The sequence below is a fragment of the Capra hircus genome, chromosome 23, assembly GCF_001704415.2.
Source record: "Capra hircus breed San Clemente chromosome 23, ASM170441v1, whole genome shotgun sequence".
Classification (NCBI taxonomy): domain Eukaryota; kingdom Metazoa; phylum Chordata; class Mammalia; order Artiodactyla; family Bovidae; genus Capra; species Capra hircus.
The window spans coordinates 16623447-16641407 of record NC_030830.1 but is presented as its reverse complement, the minus strand read 5'-3'; the positions used below and the strand labels follow the sequence as shown (position 1 = coordinate 16641407).

At 54.8% G+C, this 17961-nt stretch overlaps 1 protein-coding gene across 1 annotated transcript; it reads left to right on the top strand.

The window, feature by feature from the left end:
• Positions 314 to 9551, top strand: NRN1 (neuritin 1). The gene is made up of 3 exons (XM_018039303.1): positions 314 to 1002; positions 5021 to 5165; positions 8370 to 9551. The coding sequence occupies exons 1-3, from the start codon at positions 948 to 950 to the stop codon at positions 8596 to 8598; spliced, it is 429 nt and encodes a 142-aa protein (XP_017894792.1). The 5' UTR covers positions 314 to 947; the 3' UTR covers positions 8599 to 9551.

Genomic DNA, 17961 nt, shown 5'->3' with positions numbered 1-17961 from the left:
GCGGCCTCTTGCCCGCGCGGGCATCACGGAGGGCACGCGGTGCACATTTCAGGGGCCCCGCAGGGGCAGAGTAAACCCCGGGGCCCCGGCGTGTGCTCGCGCTCCGGGCCCTGCGTGCGGGAGGGTCTGGAGCGCTCCGCTGGGCTCGCGGGCACGCGCGTGTGTGTGCGTGAGTGTGTGCTCACGCGCTCCAGACCGTGCCCCCGAGCCCAGCCGCAGGGCTGGAGAACGCGAGCAGGCCAGCGCAGGGGGCAGGTGGGGGTATCAGATTCTTAGAGCTGAGCTGTTTTCCCCTCCAGCTCCCGCTCCTCTGAACCCCGCTACAACGTAGGGAGGGGGCTGGATTAGCCCAGGAGCTGGTGGAGGAGCGGGCTGAAACAATCGAGTGGGCGCGCCAGGACTACCCGGCTGCAGGCGGGGAGGGGAGAGGGAGCCCCGGTTCTGCGCAGAGAGGGGGCGGGGTTGGGGGGGCCCCGGGAACAGCGAGGAGGCGGGGATGGCCGCCGAGCTGGGGAAGTGGTCCCCCCCCCACCCCCGGGAGGCGAGAACTCTTCGGACAGCACATTAATTGGAGATAACTGATTAATTCGAGCTGCTGATGACTATAAATGGCGATTCTCTACCAAGGTGTCTTTATTTTAAAAAAAAAAATCGTTCCGTGTCATCCCCCACGTCAGGCCGGCTCGTGGGCGTGAGGCTGTACTTCCTCCGCCCCCTCCTAATGGAGTGAACCATTCCCAGCTCTCCCCCTCCCTCGGCCTCTCTCTCTCTCTCTTTCTCTCCCTTCCTCGCTCCCTCTCTTTCTCTCCTCCCTCTGCCTTCCCCGTGCATAAAGTCTCCGTCGCTCCTGGAACTTGTTGGCAATGCCTATTTTTCAGCTTTCCCCCGCGTTCTCCAAACTAACTATTTAAAGGTCTGCGGTCGCAAATGGTTTGACTAAACGTAGGATGGGACTTAAGTTGAACGGCAGATATATTTCACTGATCCTCGCGGTGCAAATAGGTAAGTGGACGGCGGCCCGGGCTCGCGGAGGGCGGCGGGCGGCGGGCGGCCGGGCCCGAGGCACCCGGGGGGACCGACTGGCCCGCGGTCGCCGGCGGGTGCGGAGAAGCCGGCAAACCCCAGGGATGGGGGCATCGGCTCCTAGGGACTGGCGCGTCCCGGGTTGGTTTTGCTAAAAAAGAAAGAGACTCCAAATATTCGGCAGGAAGTGTGTGCGGCCGGCTGTTTTCTGGAGGGGCTGTCCCCTCTTTTTACAAAGCGCACGTCCGTCCGTATTTGCTTCTTTCTCTTGGGTGCACCAGGTTTGGTGCGCTTTGGGGAAATGCATTGCTCCCTGCCATACTGCAAGGCTTTATTTTGAAGGGTCGAAAGGTGAATGCAGGAACAAGATGGCTAGGCAGCTAGAACTGGAAAGTTTATGTGCAGAATGCAAAGATATTCTGGGGCTCAGACTGCTGCATTTAGAACTTTGTCATTCTCCCGCCCCCCCCCCCCCATATCCTAACTGCAGCGTTCAGTTCACATCGGGCAGCTCAGATAGGGCTAGGGGGCACATTGAGAATGATAGGAAACCCCAGAGTATATCTTTTAATACGCTTATCATTAAGGAGGAGTTCAGCTAAATATATATGGATATAATTTTCTATGCACATTCGCCTCTTCTTTTCCACACAGGCATCTGTGTGTTACATACAGGAAGGGGTTAAGAAGTGTTTGCAATGGGTGGTGTTGGGTGTTTGTAATTTTTGCTACTTTGGGGTTGCTTATGGATGGATTCACATAGTCCCCATTTCATGTTAAGGAGCCTTGAGTCCTAGTTCCACTGTCGTTGGGGCTTTTGAAAGTTCCTATTTTTTTCCATCCAAAATGAAGGAGGCGTAATGGAAGGGAACACAAGAAAACTCCCTTCTCTGTTGCTGGGTCAGAGCATTAATTAATGTAGCCTCAAAGTGAAAGTGAAGCAGATTATTAATAGAATGGACAAGAGAAAAAATAGAAACTCTTCAAATGGGTTTTCTGGAGAGGAGGGAATTGTTGGCTCCTATCATTTGAGGCTGTAGCATTCTTTGCAGACAAATCCTTGCAGTATTGCGGGAGGGGGGGTTGCTTTAGGGAATTGGTTTGGTTGGGGCAAGAGATGAAATGCATAGCATTCTTCTTCATGAGAAATATGGAACAAACAGGCTTTGGAGTTATCTAGACATTAATATGGATTCTTTGCAATAGGTTTTTATGCATTTGACAGGATTTTCAGAATCTGATTTTCTTTTCTGCATGAACATTGTAGGGATTTTAGAGTGTACAGATGCAGGATGTCGGCGACATTTCCTTTAATTCCAAGAAACGATTTGATGTTTTGAATCTTTGACATTCATGCAAAGAGCTGCAACAAATAAAGAACATTTCTGATTGCAACAAATCCCTTAGATCTTGGAAATAAGTGGATGTGGTTTTTGCAATGACTGCAGATTTTTAGAGAGCAAGACAGCAGTTGTTTTTTATATAGGGCTTGTAATCGCCAAAGGTTTGGGACTCTGCATTCCCTGTGAGAAATAACCTTACTTTGAACGGAGACTGTGCATGTGAAATACGCTTGAAACACATTAACCTCGGCCGGGAAATGACCATTTGTTGCCTGTGGAATTAAAATTGAGCATGTTTGTTCCCGAATGCCTGCCCTTTCCCGAACCGGAGGCTCGATCTTTATTAATTCACGGCTGGGAGCTGTCCCAAATCACTGACATTTGGCAAGAAAAATGGGGGCTGGGCAAAGACGGGGAGGTGGAGGGGTGGTGAAGGCGAGTGAAGACTAGGCGGGAGGAAGTTTGGAATGAATGAGAGGTCGAACAAATGAATGAACGGAAGGAAAGGGCACAAGACACGGACACGGTGGAGGACAGAGAAGTAGCCCAGGTCACCCGCCCGAGCCTCGGTGAGCCAGGGCTCAGGAAGGACAGCAGGGTGGCCGGGACTGACACCTGCCCTGATGCAGGAGCCTTCCAAACGCGCCCAGGGGCAAGCCCCCGGCCTCCCCAGCCAACTAGAGACCGAGGAATCCGAGTTGCAAAAGACAGAAATTTTCACGACTTATTTTACACGCGCGCGCACACACATGCGCGCTGTGGAAGGTTTTCCAGCAGCCCCTGAAAACATACCACGACAGAAGCGCTTCCCGCGTCCCCCCCAGCCCGCTCCGCGACCCCGGAGAACCCAGTTTCCCTTTAAAATATTGTCAGTGCATCTTAGGGGCTGCTTTTTCGCCTCCAAGTTTTGGGGGTGAAGGTGAGAAGAGATTGGGGGCCGGGGAGAGAGGATGGACTGTATTTTATTTCCTTTGCTCGCCGCAAAGCAGCGCTTGCGGTGTGGTTTACAGGGGACGCCGCGCAAGGCTCATTTCATCCGCCCTCGTTCTGTTAGAAAAAAAAATTCGTTTATTCCTTCATTCTCGCTCAGTGTTCTAGCTGATACTGCAGTCCAGGGGCTCTTCCTATTTCGTGAGGGGACCGGGAGGTTGACGAATGTTGACGTATCGGCCCGAGCTTCCCGTTCCGGATTAGAAAGCTTAAGGCCCGCCCCGCTCTCCCTGCAGCAATTTGCAAATGGTGCGCTCTCGGAGGCCTCTGCGGGTTCGGTCACCTTCCCCCTAGCCTGCTCCTGGCCCAGGGACCGGCGGCTGGGAGCGGTGAGGTGTCCGGTCCTCCCCGGAGACACACGCAAGCGATGGAGCCCTGAACGCCGCCTGGAAGCGGCGGGCGCTCAGGGCCCGGGCCCTGGAGGCCCCTCTCTCCCCTTTCCTCTCCCGGCATCGCAGATCTGTGCTTCGCGTGCGTACTCCAGGCGCCCAGGGTGCTTTTGGCCGCTGGCTTAGGCATCTTCAGCTCGGGATGGAGAGAAAGGGCCTTGGCAGCGCAGCCGCCGCCTGGAGCCCGTCTCTCTCTCGGTCCCGTGCCTTGGGGCTTGGCTGGCCTGAGACCAGCATCAAGGACTCGGTGTCCCCTGAGTTTCCTCCTCCACCTGCTGCCTCCGCTCCGGCTTTGGCCCCCGCCCCTCTGGGGGAAGCCCCAAGCCAGAGGCCAAGAGCCCCTGGTGGCAGCCACCCCGGCCCCCAGCTGCAGAGCTGGGGCTTGGAGAGGAAGGGTCCAGCCTCGACGATGGCTCGCGGAGCCGGGCTGGTTTTTCCCGAGGAGCTGAGCAAGGCAGAGGGAAGCAAGGGACCGGCCTCAGGGATCTGGCCTCCGGGGAGGTGACCCAGGGTCACTAGCTCGGACACATCCTGACCCTGCCGGCCCTAACTGCCCGGGACCACCCTTCCCCCTCCCAGTCTAGGGGTGTAGGGGTGCAGACGGGGACCTCACTAGGAACTCCACAGTAGACAATCCCTGTTATAATGAAACAATCCAAGTCGGTGGCTGCTGGGGGCTTCCAGAGAATTTATTTGTTTATTCGTTCAGCAGTACTTGCCCAGCGCCCACTCTAAGCAGCAGGCCCCAAGCCCAGGGATTGTTCACAGACACTCGGTGGGGTTGTGGGGCCCAGCTCTGAGCCTCCCAGCCCCTTCCTCACCCCTGCACTGTGCCGTCACACCCCTCCATCACCTCACAAAAGGGAAACCGCACTGCGAGAGCCTTGATGGGCCGGCTAGGGGTGTGTTGGGGAAGCTAAGCAGGGAGCCAGGAGAAAGAAATAAAGAGGCAGCGGAGGTGAGAAGAGGGAGCGAAGGAAACCGAAAAAGATGCGGAGAGAGCGATGCAGGCGGGGGTCGCACGGTAGGAAAGGCCTGGACTCCCCCGCCCCCATACCTGTGCAGGCGGGCCACCTGCAGAAGACGCTGGGTTGCGTGCAGCTCGAAAGTTCTCGGGCCCCACCGTTCATTCACCTTTCGCCCTGGCGCGCTCCGAGCCTGGGCGCCACTGGACACAGCTGGATGGGGCGATGCTCACTGGGTCCTGACGGGCAGGCTGCGGGGCTCCGGGGCCGGGTGGTGGCACCGCTGACCAGTGTCCCCTGCTCCCCGCAGCGTACCTGGTGCAGGCCGTGAGAGCAGCGGGCAAGTGTGATGCAGTCTTTAAGGGCTTTTCAGACTGTTTGCTCAAGCTGGGCGACAGCATGGCCAACTACCCGCAGGGCCTGGACGACAAGACGAACATCAAGACCGTGTGCACGTAAGTGTCCTCTCTGTTGCGCAAGGTTTCGGTGCTGGGGGGCGCATTGCCGTGGCTGGGGCCTGCCCTGTCCAAGGGGACCCTGTGGCTTGGAATGGGCAGAGGAAAATCCTTTCCTTGGGGCCCAGTCCCACGCTCTACAGCCTGACCCGTGCACACAGAGGCACACACAATCCACACCCTGGACCCGGGGGTGAGGGGGCACCGACAGCTGCTGGCAGCTCCTCTCCAGGCTTTGAGGCCCTCTTCCTCTTCCTCTCCTGCTGCGGGAATGAGCACTTCAACCGGGACACTTGGTTTGGCTTGAGGGGCGTTTTAGGTAGTTCTACCAGGTTTGCCTATAAGGAAAGGAACTCCCCTATTTTGTCCCCTTCCTCTAATAAAATTCCCCTCTGGCACAGGCCAAGAAACTTCACTGGCAGCAAGTGAGTGCAGATCCCTCTTTCTCTTTTGAGGAGAGAAACTGAAAGAATATTTTATTTTGTGTGGATGGCTTTGCCCACATGTCCAGTAACCATCTCTGCGGAGTTTAGAGCCAATTTGGAGCTTTAGGGTAGCTATCTCCCTCGCTTATCCCCCCCCCCCTTCCTGCATCTGCAAGGTGTCCCCAGCCCAGGGCTGCTAAGGGCCCAACAAGGCCCAGGGGTGTTTGCCCAGAGCCTGGCTAGAAAGCACAGCTCCCACTGGCAAATGAGGGTAGCAGAGTACTGTGGAGGGTCAGTCACATCTCAGCTAAGGCAGACCTTAGAAATACCCCCATCTTCTGCAAGACACATGCACACACACTTTCATTTTATTTTTCAAAAACAGCTGTAACCCTTCCCACCCCCATCACGGCCCTTCCCGTAAAGCCCAGGCAAAAGGTGTTCCTTGTTTCCCATAGGTTGCGGTGACCACTTTCTGCACCCTCCTTTGTATACTCTCAAGTCCCTCCTCTCTCCCTAATTCCTTGGGGGTGGCATGTTATTTGTTAAGCACTGAGTAGTTCGATAGGGGTAAATTTTGCTACAGGCTTTCAATACCCTGGTGTCCACCAGAAGCCACAGCAGCCAAGTGGCTGCTACTTTCCTATCTGGACAAAAGGCTGCATCTGGGATGCACACACACCTGTTTTAATCCTAAATGTCTGATGACAGGGAAGAAAGTACCTATAAAGATGGGCAAAAGCGTAAATAGAGATCAGCTCTCAATTCCTCCATCTTTTGCCCAAATTTGCTTATTCCAAGCTGTTGGGTCTTTAGCAGGAGAATGGAAATGGGGTGGGGCCCTCCCAGAATTGGCAGAGACCACAGCTGGGCCGAGAGCCACTCTGTTGGTGGCACTAAGGCCACCTCCTCTCAGTGCCGTGTGCTTAGTCGCTCAGCCATGTCCGACTCTGCAACTCCATGGACTACAGCCCGCCAGGCTCCTCTGTCCATGGGGATTCTCCAGGCAAAAATACTGGAGTGGGTTGCCAAGCCCTCCTCCAGGGGATCTTCCCAACCCGGAGATCGAACCCAGGTCTCCCGCATTGCAGGCGGATTCTTTACTATCTGAGTCACCAGGGAAGCCCACCTCCTCTCAGACCCACCTGGATTCTGTCCTCCTCTGCCCAATCTCTCTTCCAGGAAGACCTGGTCCCCATCTGGGCATGCATAAAGAAAGGAGAGATTGAAATGTCCTTTGGGAGGTGTAATTATGCAGAGAGCTGTCCTGCCGCCTCTCCATTTCTCTAAATCTCAGTATTTATTACAAATTGAGGAACATGGAAGGCTTGTGCCCCAGGCCCTGCAGTCCTCATAAATCAGAGACTCACGGAGGTCATTAGAAAGCAGCCGGAGCTCAAGGCAGTCCAACAGAAGTTTATAACTTGACCGTCAGCCAGAAGATGGGGTTGGGAGTTGGAAACCAGGACAAAGCCTGCCTTCAGCGTGCTTACAGTCCAGGCGGGAGAGCAGAAAGGAGGGAGGGGAGGAAAGAACGCACAGATTTCGTGGAGGGCCCTCGCTGGTGACCTGACACCAAGGGCCCTGGCGAAGGGGGAGCCAGACCGGAGTTAGCAAGACGGCACGGATCGACCCAGCCCCGAAAGGAGACAGCGGCCCAGGAATCGATCACGGGTTGGAATTATATTTAGTCTGGATATCTATTTTGGGTTTTCAGAGGAAAAGGGGGACAATAAAAAAAAAAAAAAGGACAAGTTGGATGAAGGTTGTGGGGGCGGGGCTAGGAGCCGAGCCCGGGAGGATCGAGCGGCCGAGGAAGGCGCGGGCTCCGGAAGAGGCGAGCAGGGAGGACCGGGAGCTGGGCCCCTCGAAGGCCGGCGCGGCGGGCTCTACGCTGGCCCCGGGCCCTGCGCCTGGGGGCGGGGGGCTGGCACCACCTCCCGAAGGTCGCGGGGTCCAGGGCCGAGGAAAGGCCTGGGGGTGGGTGAGGGGTCGGGGAGAGCAGGGACCAGGCGCCCAGGGCCTGAGCTCTATGGGTTAAGGAAACTGGAGGAGGCGAGGGAGCCGGCCCGGGGGCACGGGCGCTGGCACTCACCGACTCCGGGGAGGCAGAGGCGGGCGGCCGTCTCCGCACCGGATCCGAGCCGGGAGGGCGAGGCGAGGGGCCGCGGAGGACCGAAGCGAGCGAGGAAGAGGAGGGTGCGACGAAGGGACCCGGGGGGAAACCCGAGGGGAGGAAAAAGGAGGAAGACAAAGAAGGGGAGAGAAGGGAGACGAGGAAAGAGGGAGACAAAAGGCGGAGCGGAGGAGACGGAAGGCCGAGGCGAGCGGGCGCGGCGGCTTGGAGACGGAGGGAGGGGAAGGCAGGGCGAGGGGAGGGGGGCGCGGAGCCGCGGGGAGGGCTGCGCGCCGCGCCGGCCGGCCGTCCTGCAAGCTGAGAGGCATTAATGGGCGGCAGCTTGCGCGGCTTAGCGCTGTTTTCCTAGCTGTGCCCGCAGAGGCCCGCAATCTGTCAGCGCAGGCCCAGGTGCCAGCGCGGCGCCGTGGGCGCGGAACCCGACCGGGAAGGGGCGGCCCCACCTTGGACAGCGGCTCCGCGGACGGGACGAGGTCCCGGGAGAGGGGGTAGAGGGAAGAGAGAGGGGGCGCCCCGGGCTGCAGAGAGGAGGGTCGCCGGCGGCTTGGCCGGGCCGCGAGGGGGACGCTCGCGGGGCGCAGGCCCGGAGTTCTGCCCGCGCCCACAGTGAACCTCCTTCTGCTCTGTTCTGTTCCTCGCCAGATACTGGGAGGATTTCCACAGCTGCACGGTCACGGCCCTTACGGATTGCCAAGAAGGGGCGAAAGATATGTGGGATAAACTGAGAAAAGAATCCAAAAATCTCAACATCCAAGGCAGCTTATTCGAACTCTGCGGCGGCGGCAACGGGGCGGCGGGGCCCCTGCTCCCGGCGCTGCCCGTGCTCCTGGTGTCTCTCTCGGCAGCTTTAGCGGCCTGGCTTTCCTTCTGAGCGCCGGGTCGGCTCCCCCTGCGCGCGCCCGCACTCACGCCATGCTCCCGGAAACCGAGAGGAAGATCCATACGTTCTTTGGGGACGTTGTGATTCTCTGTGATGCTGAAAACACTCATATGGGAATTGTGGGAAATCCTGATTCTCTTTCTGATTTCGTTTGGTTCCTTGTGTTTCATTTGCCAAATGCTACCGATCAGTGAGCAAGCGAGCACAGCCCAAACTCGGACCTCAGCTTCAGTCCGTCTTCACACAGAAACACGAAAACGGCAAACCCACCCCATTCTTTTTTTTTTTTTAATTTTTATTTTTTTGGCACAAGAATCTCAGGAACGGCCCTGGGCCGCCTACTATATTAATCATGTGAATACATGACCAATGATGGGCTCCTCCTAACAGGAAAGAGGAGAGGAGAAGGCCAGGGAAATGCACTGAACAGAACAGCATCTCGTGAATAATTCACGCTCACTGTCTTTCTAACACAGAATCTTGTTTTGATCATTTCCACTGCACATTTCTCCTCGAGAAAAGTGAAAGGACAGATGGTTGGCCTTGTGTTTCAAGGCTACGATGGGGAGAGGGAGGGAGTTGAGGAAACCTCGGGTCAGAGGTACAGGCTGCCGGAAGCAACGCTGCTGAAGTCACTGAAAGGTTAAGCTTTACCTGCTCGTGTTGATGCATCTTTCGAAGTCCACTGCCTTGGTTTTCCCTCTTGTTTTAGCTGTTCCACATACAGTAATACCTGAATATCCAACGGTATAGATCACAAGGGGGGGATGTTAAATGTTAATCTACAATATAGTTAAAAAAAAGATTTTGACATAAAAGAGCCTTGATTTTAAAAAAAAAAGAGAGAGATGTAATTTAAAAAGTTTATTATAAATTAAATTCAGCAAAAAAAAAGATTTGCTACAAAGTATAGAGAAGTATAAAATAAAAGTTATTGTTTGAAATAGGGGTGTCCTCTGTTTCCTGCCCCAAGCCTGCTTTCTTGGCCGAGTTCTCTTGGGGTTCCCTGAAGGGACACAGGATGCCAGGTGGTAAATTCACCAGTTCACCAGCCATCTGATAACCTACAGTCCTCAAGCCTTGGGTTACCAGAACATCTTGCCGCTTCCCTGAAATCGTGTTTGCTTAAGAGAAAGGGGAAGCTATATTTTACTTCTGTAAGCCAAAAGGCAGGGGTTCTTCCTAGGGGAGGTTTGGGGGCGCTGGCCTTGGGCGCCTCTGAGAATGCACACGCGGACCCACGCGGGTCAGAAGCCCGAGCACCGGCCTACGGGCCGAGCCCTGCTCGCGACTCGCCGCTTCCTCTGTCGTGGCCGGAGGCAGCTCTCGGAGGAACCACCATTAAGGGCTCCAGCGGAGGGGCCAGAGGCGTGGTCCCTGGCAGGGATCAGGCGAGTCCTTTCATAATTAATAAGACAGTTCAGCTGAAACGGCGAGGGCCCCATCGATCCGGCCGGCGAGCTGCTTCCACCTCTCCTATTTTTGGCCCGCGTGGTCTCACGGAGAAGTAACGGCCCGCGAGTAAACTCAGAGGAGCAGCCCCGGGTCTGGGACTGCCGGAGGAGAGCAGGCTGCGGGAGGCAGAGCCGAAGGTGGGTCCCCGGGTTCCAGGGCGGCGAAGTCGGATTTCCTGGACAAAGTGAGGGTGGAGGTGGGCGAGGGAAGGGGAGGAGGGGCGGAAGCTGGCGGACCGCAAAGGAGGCTGCGGAGGCGGCCGCGGGTGCTGGCGCCGGCTCCTAAGGGGGTGCGCGGGGGCCCTGAAATGCAATGTGTAAACAATCGCTGGAGTAACCGTTCATAAATCAAACCCAGTGGGTCGCAGCGCAATCTGCATTCCCCCCACGGATTGAATTCCAGCAACACATGCGCCCCTGCGCCGGGAGCGCTGGGAAGCGGCGAGGATTCTGAACCGCGGCATCTATTAGCGCGGCCGGTCGACGCACGCGCCGCGCCCGCCCCTCCAGGGGATATTCCCCCGCCGCCTCTCCAACCCGCCAGCTCTGCTGCCCATCCCTAGTCTCAAGCCAAACCCAACGAGATCTAGCTGCCTGCGCGCAGTGGTCACCCACTAAGGAGCTCTGGCTGTTTGGTGAAATAGACCTTGGTTCTAGTTGTTTCGATGGTGATTTTCGGTATAAATGGCACGATTCTAACCTGAGCTCAGCGCCTGGAATTCAAATTAAAATTTCTGAGCCTGTTTTAAATACGAATCTACTGAATGAGGGAGGGAAGGAGGGAGGGAAGGAGGGAGGGAAAGAAAGAGGGCTTACACCGGCCATTCTTGTTTTAACATCTTCCCTCCTAATCATACCTCTTGCTGCCCCCCAAACGCGGGCGAACCAGCGCGCACCACTGGGCCCCTTGCTCGCCAAAGGAAAACGCACGCGGCGTTCTCCCCAGGCGTGAGAGGGCAGTGGGGAGACCCTCGGGACACACGGAAGACGCACCCCCCCGCCACGGCGCGGGCTTCCCCCCTGAGAAGCGACCTCTTCCGAGGTCTGGAAGGAGACCAGGAGGAGGGAGGGGCTCCGTCGCCCTCGTCTGCCGGACCTGGTGCTCCTGCGGCCTCCCAGGCGGGGCTGCCCTCGAGGGAAGCCTGTCTCGGATCGTCCCACGGAGTCTCCCGAAAGCTGGGTGCCGCGTAGGGGCTCCCTCGCCTTGTCTCAGGCCCCGGGCCCATCCTCACGTGCTCCTGGATGGAGCCCAGTTTCGCGGGGCGCACCTGGCAGGTTAGAGGCCGCTCCTTCTAGTTGCGGTGATTGTTCAGTTATTATCACGCCGTCTTCAACTGTAATTTGTTTAACCAGGATGACATCTCCATATGTTAGCTGGTGTTTCCGTTTTTTTTTTTGTTTGTTTGTTTGTTTTTTTAAAGCAGCATCGGGGGTAAGCCCTGATCCCAGCTCAGGGAGGTATTAACCAAGGTATTAACTGAGCCCAAGTCAGTCCAAAGGCGGAGAGGGGGTGGGCGGGGGTGAGGAGTGAGGATCAAGCAAGAAGGGGATGGGGTCTACCGTGCCGACCACCTGGGCCCGGTACTGCACAGCACGCACGCTAGCTGCCAGCCCTGGAGGACCTGGGACAGGGGAAGGGGCCTCCTACCCTCCACTCCCTGACCAAGTAGACTCAAGACACAGGAGTCCGCCCACCTGAGTGTGATGCTTGGTTATCTTCAGGGAAAACTCAGAGAAGCCCGCTCCAGAGTCCCCGCTCAGCCCCGAGCCCTCGGGAGGTGGCTGTATGGGGGGCGCAGAGGAGAAGTGCAAGGGAAGGAGAAGGCCGAGGGCGTGCAAAATGAGGACTCAGGCCTGGGAGAAAGACGGGGAAACCTGATCCAGGAGTAGGGCGACTGGAGGGGCTGGAGGGAGGCAGTCGCCTTGGGTTGGAGACCCCAGAGCTGCGGGCCAGAGGCGGGGGTACAGGTGAGCCTGCGGCCTGTTCTCATTCAGGAACCTCCCCGAAAAGCGAAAAGCGAATCTGCACGAGGCTCCCCACGGAGATTTTCTTTCTGTGTATCTGGAAATTCTTTCACTCTGACGGATTCTGGGCGGGAGAGGCGAGTTGCCGCGCGGGTGGGGGTGGGGGCGCCGTGCGGGGCAGGCTGAGCGCAAGCACCAGGAGTCCAGAGTTCGATGGATGGGTGGCCAGGACAGAGAGGCCTTTTCTCCCTCCCCAAACTCCCTCCAAGCCTAGCAGAGTTGCTTCCGGAAGGTCTTCAGCCCTCCTCTCTCTCCCACTCCCCGCCCCCCACAAGGGGCTCCATCCTGGCAGGACCAGCTGGCGCCTGAGGGGTCCACACTCTGAAACAGTCCCCCACCCTGTCCCCTGTGGCCTCACCCCTCCCCCGGGTGTGAAAACAGAGTGGGCAGCTGGAGCCACGCACACACTGGCCGTGGGGCTCTCCCAAGAGTCACTGGCGGCCACTGCCCACGCCTGCCGAGGCCTGCGTGGCAGGAGCTATGCAATGATGTAGTTCGGAGCTTTCCCGGAAGAAGAACAGCATCTCCTGGGACCATGGCAGTCTGGGTACCAAACCCAAATGCCGGAATGAAAAAAATGGGCCCATAGAGAAGGGACTTGTGATTGCCAAGGAGGGAGGGTGGGGTGGGATGGGGTGGGGTGGGGATGGGGTGGGGTGGGGTGGGGTGGGGAGGTGGACTGGAGGTTTGGGATGAGCAGATGCAAACTACCACATACAGGATGGATAAACGAAAAGGTCCCGCTGTACGGCACAGGAAACTCTATTCAGTATCCGGTGATAAACCCGAATATACGTACACATACGCATATATCTGAATCACTTCACTGTTCACCAGTAACACAGGTTATAAATCAACACTACGTCAACAAAACGACATTTTAAAATAAATAGAATGAGCCAGGAAGAAAGAAAGAAAGAAACCGGGAGCCGTGCTGCCTAGCCGGACTAAGGCAATGTCCCCCACTCAGCCCTGGTGCGGGGAAGGAAGGACAGGGACAAGGAGGCATGTAAACCCTGCATCCAGATTCTCACCCTGGAAGGACATGCCTTCAGGGAGCTAGAAGAGCTCTGTCGCTGGCCACATAACCAAGGCTGGACTCCTTACCCCCTCCAGACCTCACTTTCCTTGGGGGTGGTCATTCCTGCCTCACGCAGTTGTACTTTGTCTCAAATGTGATATAGATGAAGCACTTTCCTGCTACTCGCCTCTTACCTACTGTTAGGTGTTATTATTCTTGTTCACTCCTGCCTCCACACAGGCTTAACCCCATGGTCTTAATGAATTCTTTACAATAATCTGGAGTGGAGAGCTTCATTATGACCTTTAATACTGTGAGGCACATTTCCTTTATAGAGCTGTGTGTGTGGTGTGTGTGTGTGTGTGTGTGGGTGCACGCACGTGTGTGCACTCAGTCATGTCTAATGCTTTGTGACTTCGTGGACTGTAGCCCGCCAGGCTCCTCTGTCCACGGGATTTCCCAGGCAAGAATACTGGAGTGGGTTGCCGTTTCCTTCTCCAGGGGATCTTCCCGACCCAGGGATCCAACTCACATCTCCTACACTGGCAGGTGGGTTCTTTTCCACTGAGCCACCTGGGAAGCCCCTTCCTTTATGGGCCAGCAACTTAATTTCCTCTTGCTACAGGCTACCCAGTGCTCCAGCCTGTGCTAATCTTCTCAGGAAGCTCTAAATAAGCTTCCTGAGTTGTCAGCCTCTGGACAGGGTCTGTGTCCCTAGACCCTACCCACCCAACCTGGCATGGGAGCCCAGGCCAGCCCCCTGTCCCTCACTGCTTTCCAACCCTCAATCTGGGGTCCCTAGTTCTCGAAACACTAAAGCGTCTGCTCCAGAAGCCTCCCCTACAGCTTCCCTCCCCATCTTCACTCCTGCCCCCCGCCATTTATATTAAACCACTCTCTCAAAATTAAACCAGAAAAAGGAATTCATTCCTTGTAATCAGCCATGTGATACAGTGCTACACAGAGCCAAGAATATTAAACCACCCTGCACTAATGTTAACAAACATGTGTATTCTCATACACCTCTCCCCAGCTCGTGAAAACACATCCTGACGTATACTCATATGGAGGGTGGGCTTTTTTTTCACTTTCACAGAATTATGATATACTTCTCTTCTACTAATTCTTCAAAATAAACAGCTAAACCTTCTCTTAAATAGTTACACAATGTTTCTTAGACAACCATACTACAATTTATTTCCACCCATCAATGGACATTCAGGCTTTTCTGGTTTTATCTGTGTGTCCTACAAATATTGTTGTAATAAAGATTCCTGTAGAAACAATGTTGTTTACTAGCATTTTTGTTTCTTCAGTAGATCAGATCCCCCCAAATTTGGATTGCTGAACAAGAAGGTATGTATATGTGTTTATTTTTTATTTTTAAATGTGCATGTCCTTTTAATCCATTCCCAAAGAGTATATGGCTCGTTTGCCCACATCCTCATCAACACTACATGTCAACACTTTCTTGGGGCTGTCCGTACAGTAGGTGACTGGTGGCTTTCCGGAGGCCACACTTCACAGCTCTGCATCGGGTGCTCTGGGCCCCCTCTGCCTTGATTGCCACCAGCACCATCACCCAGCTGGTGGGGAAGGTCCAGCTAAACTTTCTGTCCTCCTCCCTCTAGCAAGGGCAGAGTCAGGCCTAATTATTCCTGGAACCCCAGACTTCCTCGCTAATCTAACAAGCACACCCCCTGGAGCCGAGGGTGTGGATCCTGCTGTCCTTGGCCAGGGACCAAGGGCATGTGGAGTGGGGACTCGGCCACTTCCACTAAGGCATGCTCCCCGTGGACCCATGGGCCAGTACCACGGCTGGAACTCCTGGCCTGAATGGCGTGGAGAGAGAGGAAGGGAGGCGTCCCCAAAATGACAGCTGAACTCTTTTCCATCCGATGAGGCCAACTGGGAGCAAACCAGGAGGATGGGGCTACAGAGACCTGGATTACACTGTCTCTTGCCTCTTCCCCACTTACTCTGTTTCGCTCCCCAAAAAATCTAACTTACTTTCAAGGAGCACATAATACACGCTAACCATTATGCTAAAGCTTTGCCAACATCATCCCATATTTGCACTAATTTCTGTAGGAGATTGTATTCTCCTCACTTTACAGATGAGGAACAGGTTTAGAGAGAGGTTAGAAATTGGCCCCAAATCAGCAGGCAGAGCTGAAATGTGAGCATTCATCTGCTTCGGGAACCTGTTTTAAGACTTCACTTTGCTGTTTCTATTACTATTTTGAGCCAAAAGCGAGATAGATAGCACAAGTGAGAAAGAAAGAAAGAAACAGGAGTTCTATGATAGGGAGAATAATAACGTTGAAAAGAGTGCTAATCCTTGGATCCTGTGACTGTTAGTAACGTGGCAGAGGAAAGCGAATGCTGCAGATGGAGGTAGGTTGCTAATGGGTTGACCTCAAAATAGGGAGGTTAGCCTGGGTTGCCCCTGAGGACCCAATATTATCGTGAGGGTCTTTTAAGTAGAAGAGGGCGGGGTCAGGGGATGTAGGAAGGCCTCCATTTACCTTTGCTGACTTTGAGGTTGGAGGAAGGTGCCCACGATCCAAGGAATCTGAGCAGCCTCTGGAAAGTGGAGAAGGCAAGGAAACAGATTTTCGCCTGGAATCTTCAGAAAGTCATGCAGCCCGGTGAGGTTAGACCAGTGAAATCCATGCCAGAATTCTGGCCCTCAGCACTAACTCTGAGATTAGAGATTTGCATTGCTTAAGCCACCAAGTTTATGGTAATGTGTCACAGCTGCAAACAGAAAAGCCAGACAAATTCTAATTTGGGGGGATTTTATTTAAATTTTTTATTTGCATTGTCGCTTGACAATGATAGTTTCAGTTGAACAGCAAGGGGACTCAGCCATATGTACACATGTATCCATTCTCCCCCAAACTCCCCTCCCATCCAACACAAATCTGATTTTTTATGTTACAGATATCCAGAGAACACTTGCTGGGATCTGCTCAGGGCCCTTCTCTGAGTTTTTGGGGGTACATGGGGATGGGATGGTGGCAACCTGGCTGAAGTGGCACGTGTGAAGGAAAGGAGACTTCAGGGACCAAGTTTCAAAGGACAAGCAATCAAAAGCTTGCGCTGACATTTTACCACGTGTTGGCATAGAAGCTTTATCTTCTCCTCTGTTTTGTGTCCCTTTTAGCTGCAAAAGCCTTCTTTTCCTCCAGGAATTTCGGAGACAGGCCCGTGAGTTACTAGTTTCTGTACCAGTCACTCACAGGCCTGCTCAGGTATGACAAGTTCATGTACAGAGATAGATGGTTTGACAGGACTTCAGTGAAATGAATGTATCACCAGGTGGTTATTCTCTTGATAAATCACAGCATCTAATTTTAGCCACACGCCTTATCACCTGGAAAAATCAAGTGTTGGGATGATTTTTGTTTCCTTTTTTAATGGTGGTAGGGTTTCCAACTTTGTATGTGACCTAGAGGACAGAAGGAAGTGGATGAAAGTGAAAGTCACTCAGTCCTGTCTGACTCTTTGCGACCCCATGGCCTATACAGTCCATGGAATTCTCCAGGCCAGAATACCGGAGGGGGTAGACTTTCCCTTCTCCAGGGGGTCTTCCCAACCCAGGGATCGAACCCAGGCCTCCAGCATTGCAGGCGGATTCTTTACCAGCTGAGCCACAAGGGAAGGCCGAAGTGGGTCCAGTTTCCGTGGAATTCCTGGAATGAGTCCCTTGCCCTGGGAGTCTAGAACGGGAAGTGAGTAAAAGAAACACAGGGAAAAGCAAAGCCACCAGCCACAGCCTTCCACATGGAGAGAGACGCCTTAGACGAGTCCAGACCCGCTACGGAGGGGAGGAGAGAAAAGGACACACTTGTCCATCTGGACTAATCAAGTCACAAATTGGTTTGTTGACATCAAGACACCACCGTGGGAGCCTCCTCTTGATTAAGAAGGAAGCGAGAGGAGGCAAGCAAACCGGAGGGGCAGGCCGGGCGGGTCGTTAGCTCAGGCTGATGGACAGGCGGAGTGGCCCAAGGCTCCTGTCCGCGGGCCTCATCTCTCCCGGGCCTCAGAGGGTCTGTGGCGCTTCCGGGCGTGACAGTGAGAGATGGCTCTGGGACCCTGCTCTTCCATCGTCCCTCCGCTGGCTGGGGAACTGCGCCTCCCTCAGGCAGGATGGAAATCCCAAGCAAACCGGTTCATTTAACTCTGGCAAAACACAAATTCTTCAAAACAGGCAACCTTGAAAGGGACAAAGAGAATCTCGGGAGTGTGAGCCGCACATTCGTCAATGCCAACTCCACCAGGAGCTGTGAGCATCCCTGCCCGTGTGCCAGCCAGCCTCTGGGCGTTCTCTCTGCCCAGCGCGTGGTCTCCACGCCCGCGCCATGCACACTGGCCGCCTTTCGCGCGCAGCCTCGGGCCAGTGCCTTTTCCTGCGGACCTGTCCTCCTGCCGGGCTTCTGCACTATTTCCTGCTCTTATGAAGAAAATGAGAGAGCTACCTGCATGTCCTCAATTGCTTTGCTCATTGGCTGTGTTGTATAGTTTTTCCCCTTTCTGAATAGCCCTTGCCACTTTTATAAATGGCAGGAAATAAACGGCTCAAATCTTTATTTTCAGGGATGGCTATACATGAGTATTCAAATCCAAAATTCATAATGACACAGTCTTATTCCTATATTCTCCGCTTCATATGCATCCTCTCTAAGAGAGAGATACAAACACACACACACAGTCACACTGCACTTGGGAAACTGACCTTATTCACTCTAATTTGCTCTAGGATCCTGCCTCTTAGGCCCTAAATTGTCTCTGCCCTTTTGTATCTCATTCTCCAGATACTCCTTTTCTTCAGCTTACAACTTACAC

Excerpts from the sequence above, each read along its gene's own strand:
- NRN1 (XM_018039303.1), top strand. The coding sequence starts at position 948 with ATGGGACTTAAGTTGAACGGCAGATATATTTCACTGATCCTCGCGGTG. Across the intron at positions 1,003-5,020 it reads GATCCTCGCGGTGCAAATAG|CGTACCTGGTGCAGGCCGTG; the intron begins GTAAGTGGACGG and ends TGCTCCCCGCAG. Across the intron at positions 5,166-8,369 it reads AACATCAAGACCGTGTGCAC|ATACTGGGAGGATTTCCACA; the intron begins GTAAGTGTCCTC and ends GTTCCTCGCCAG.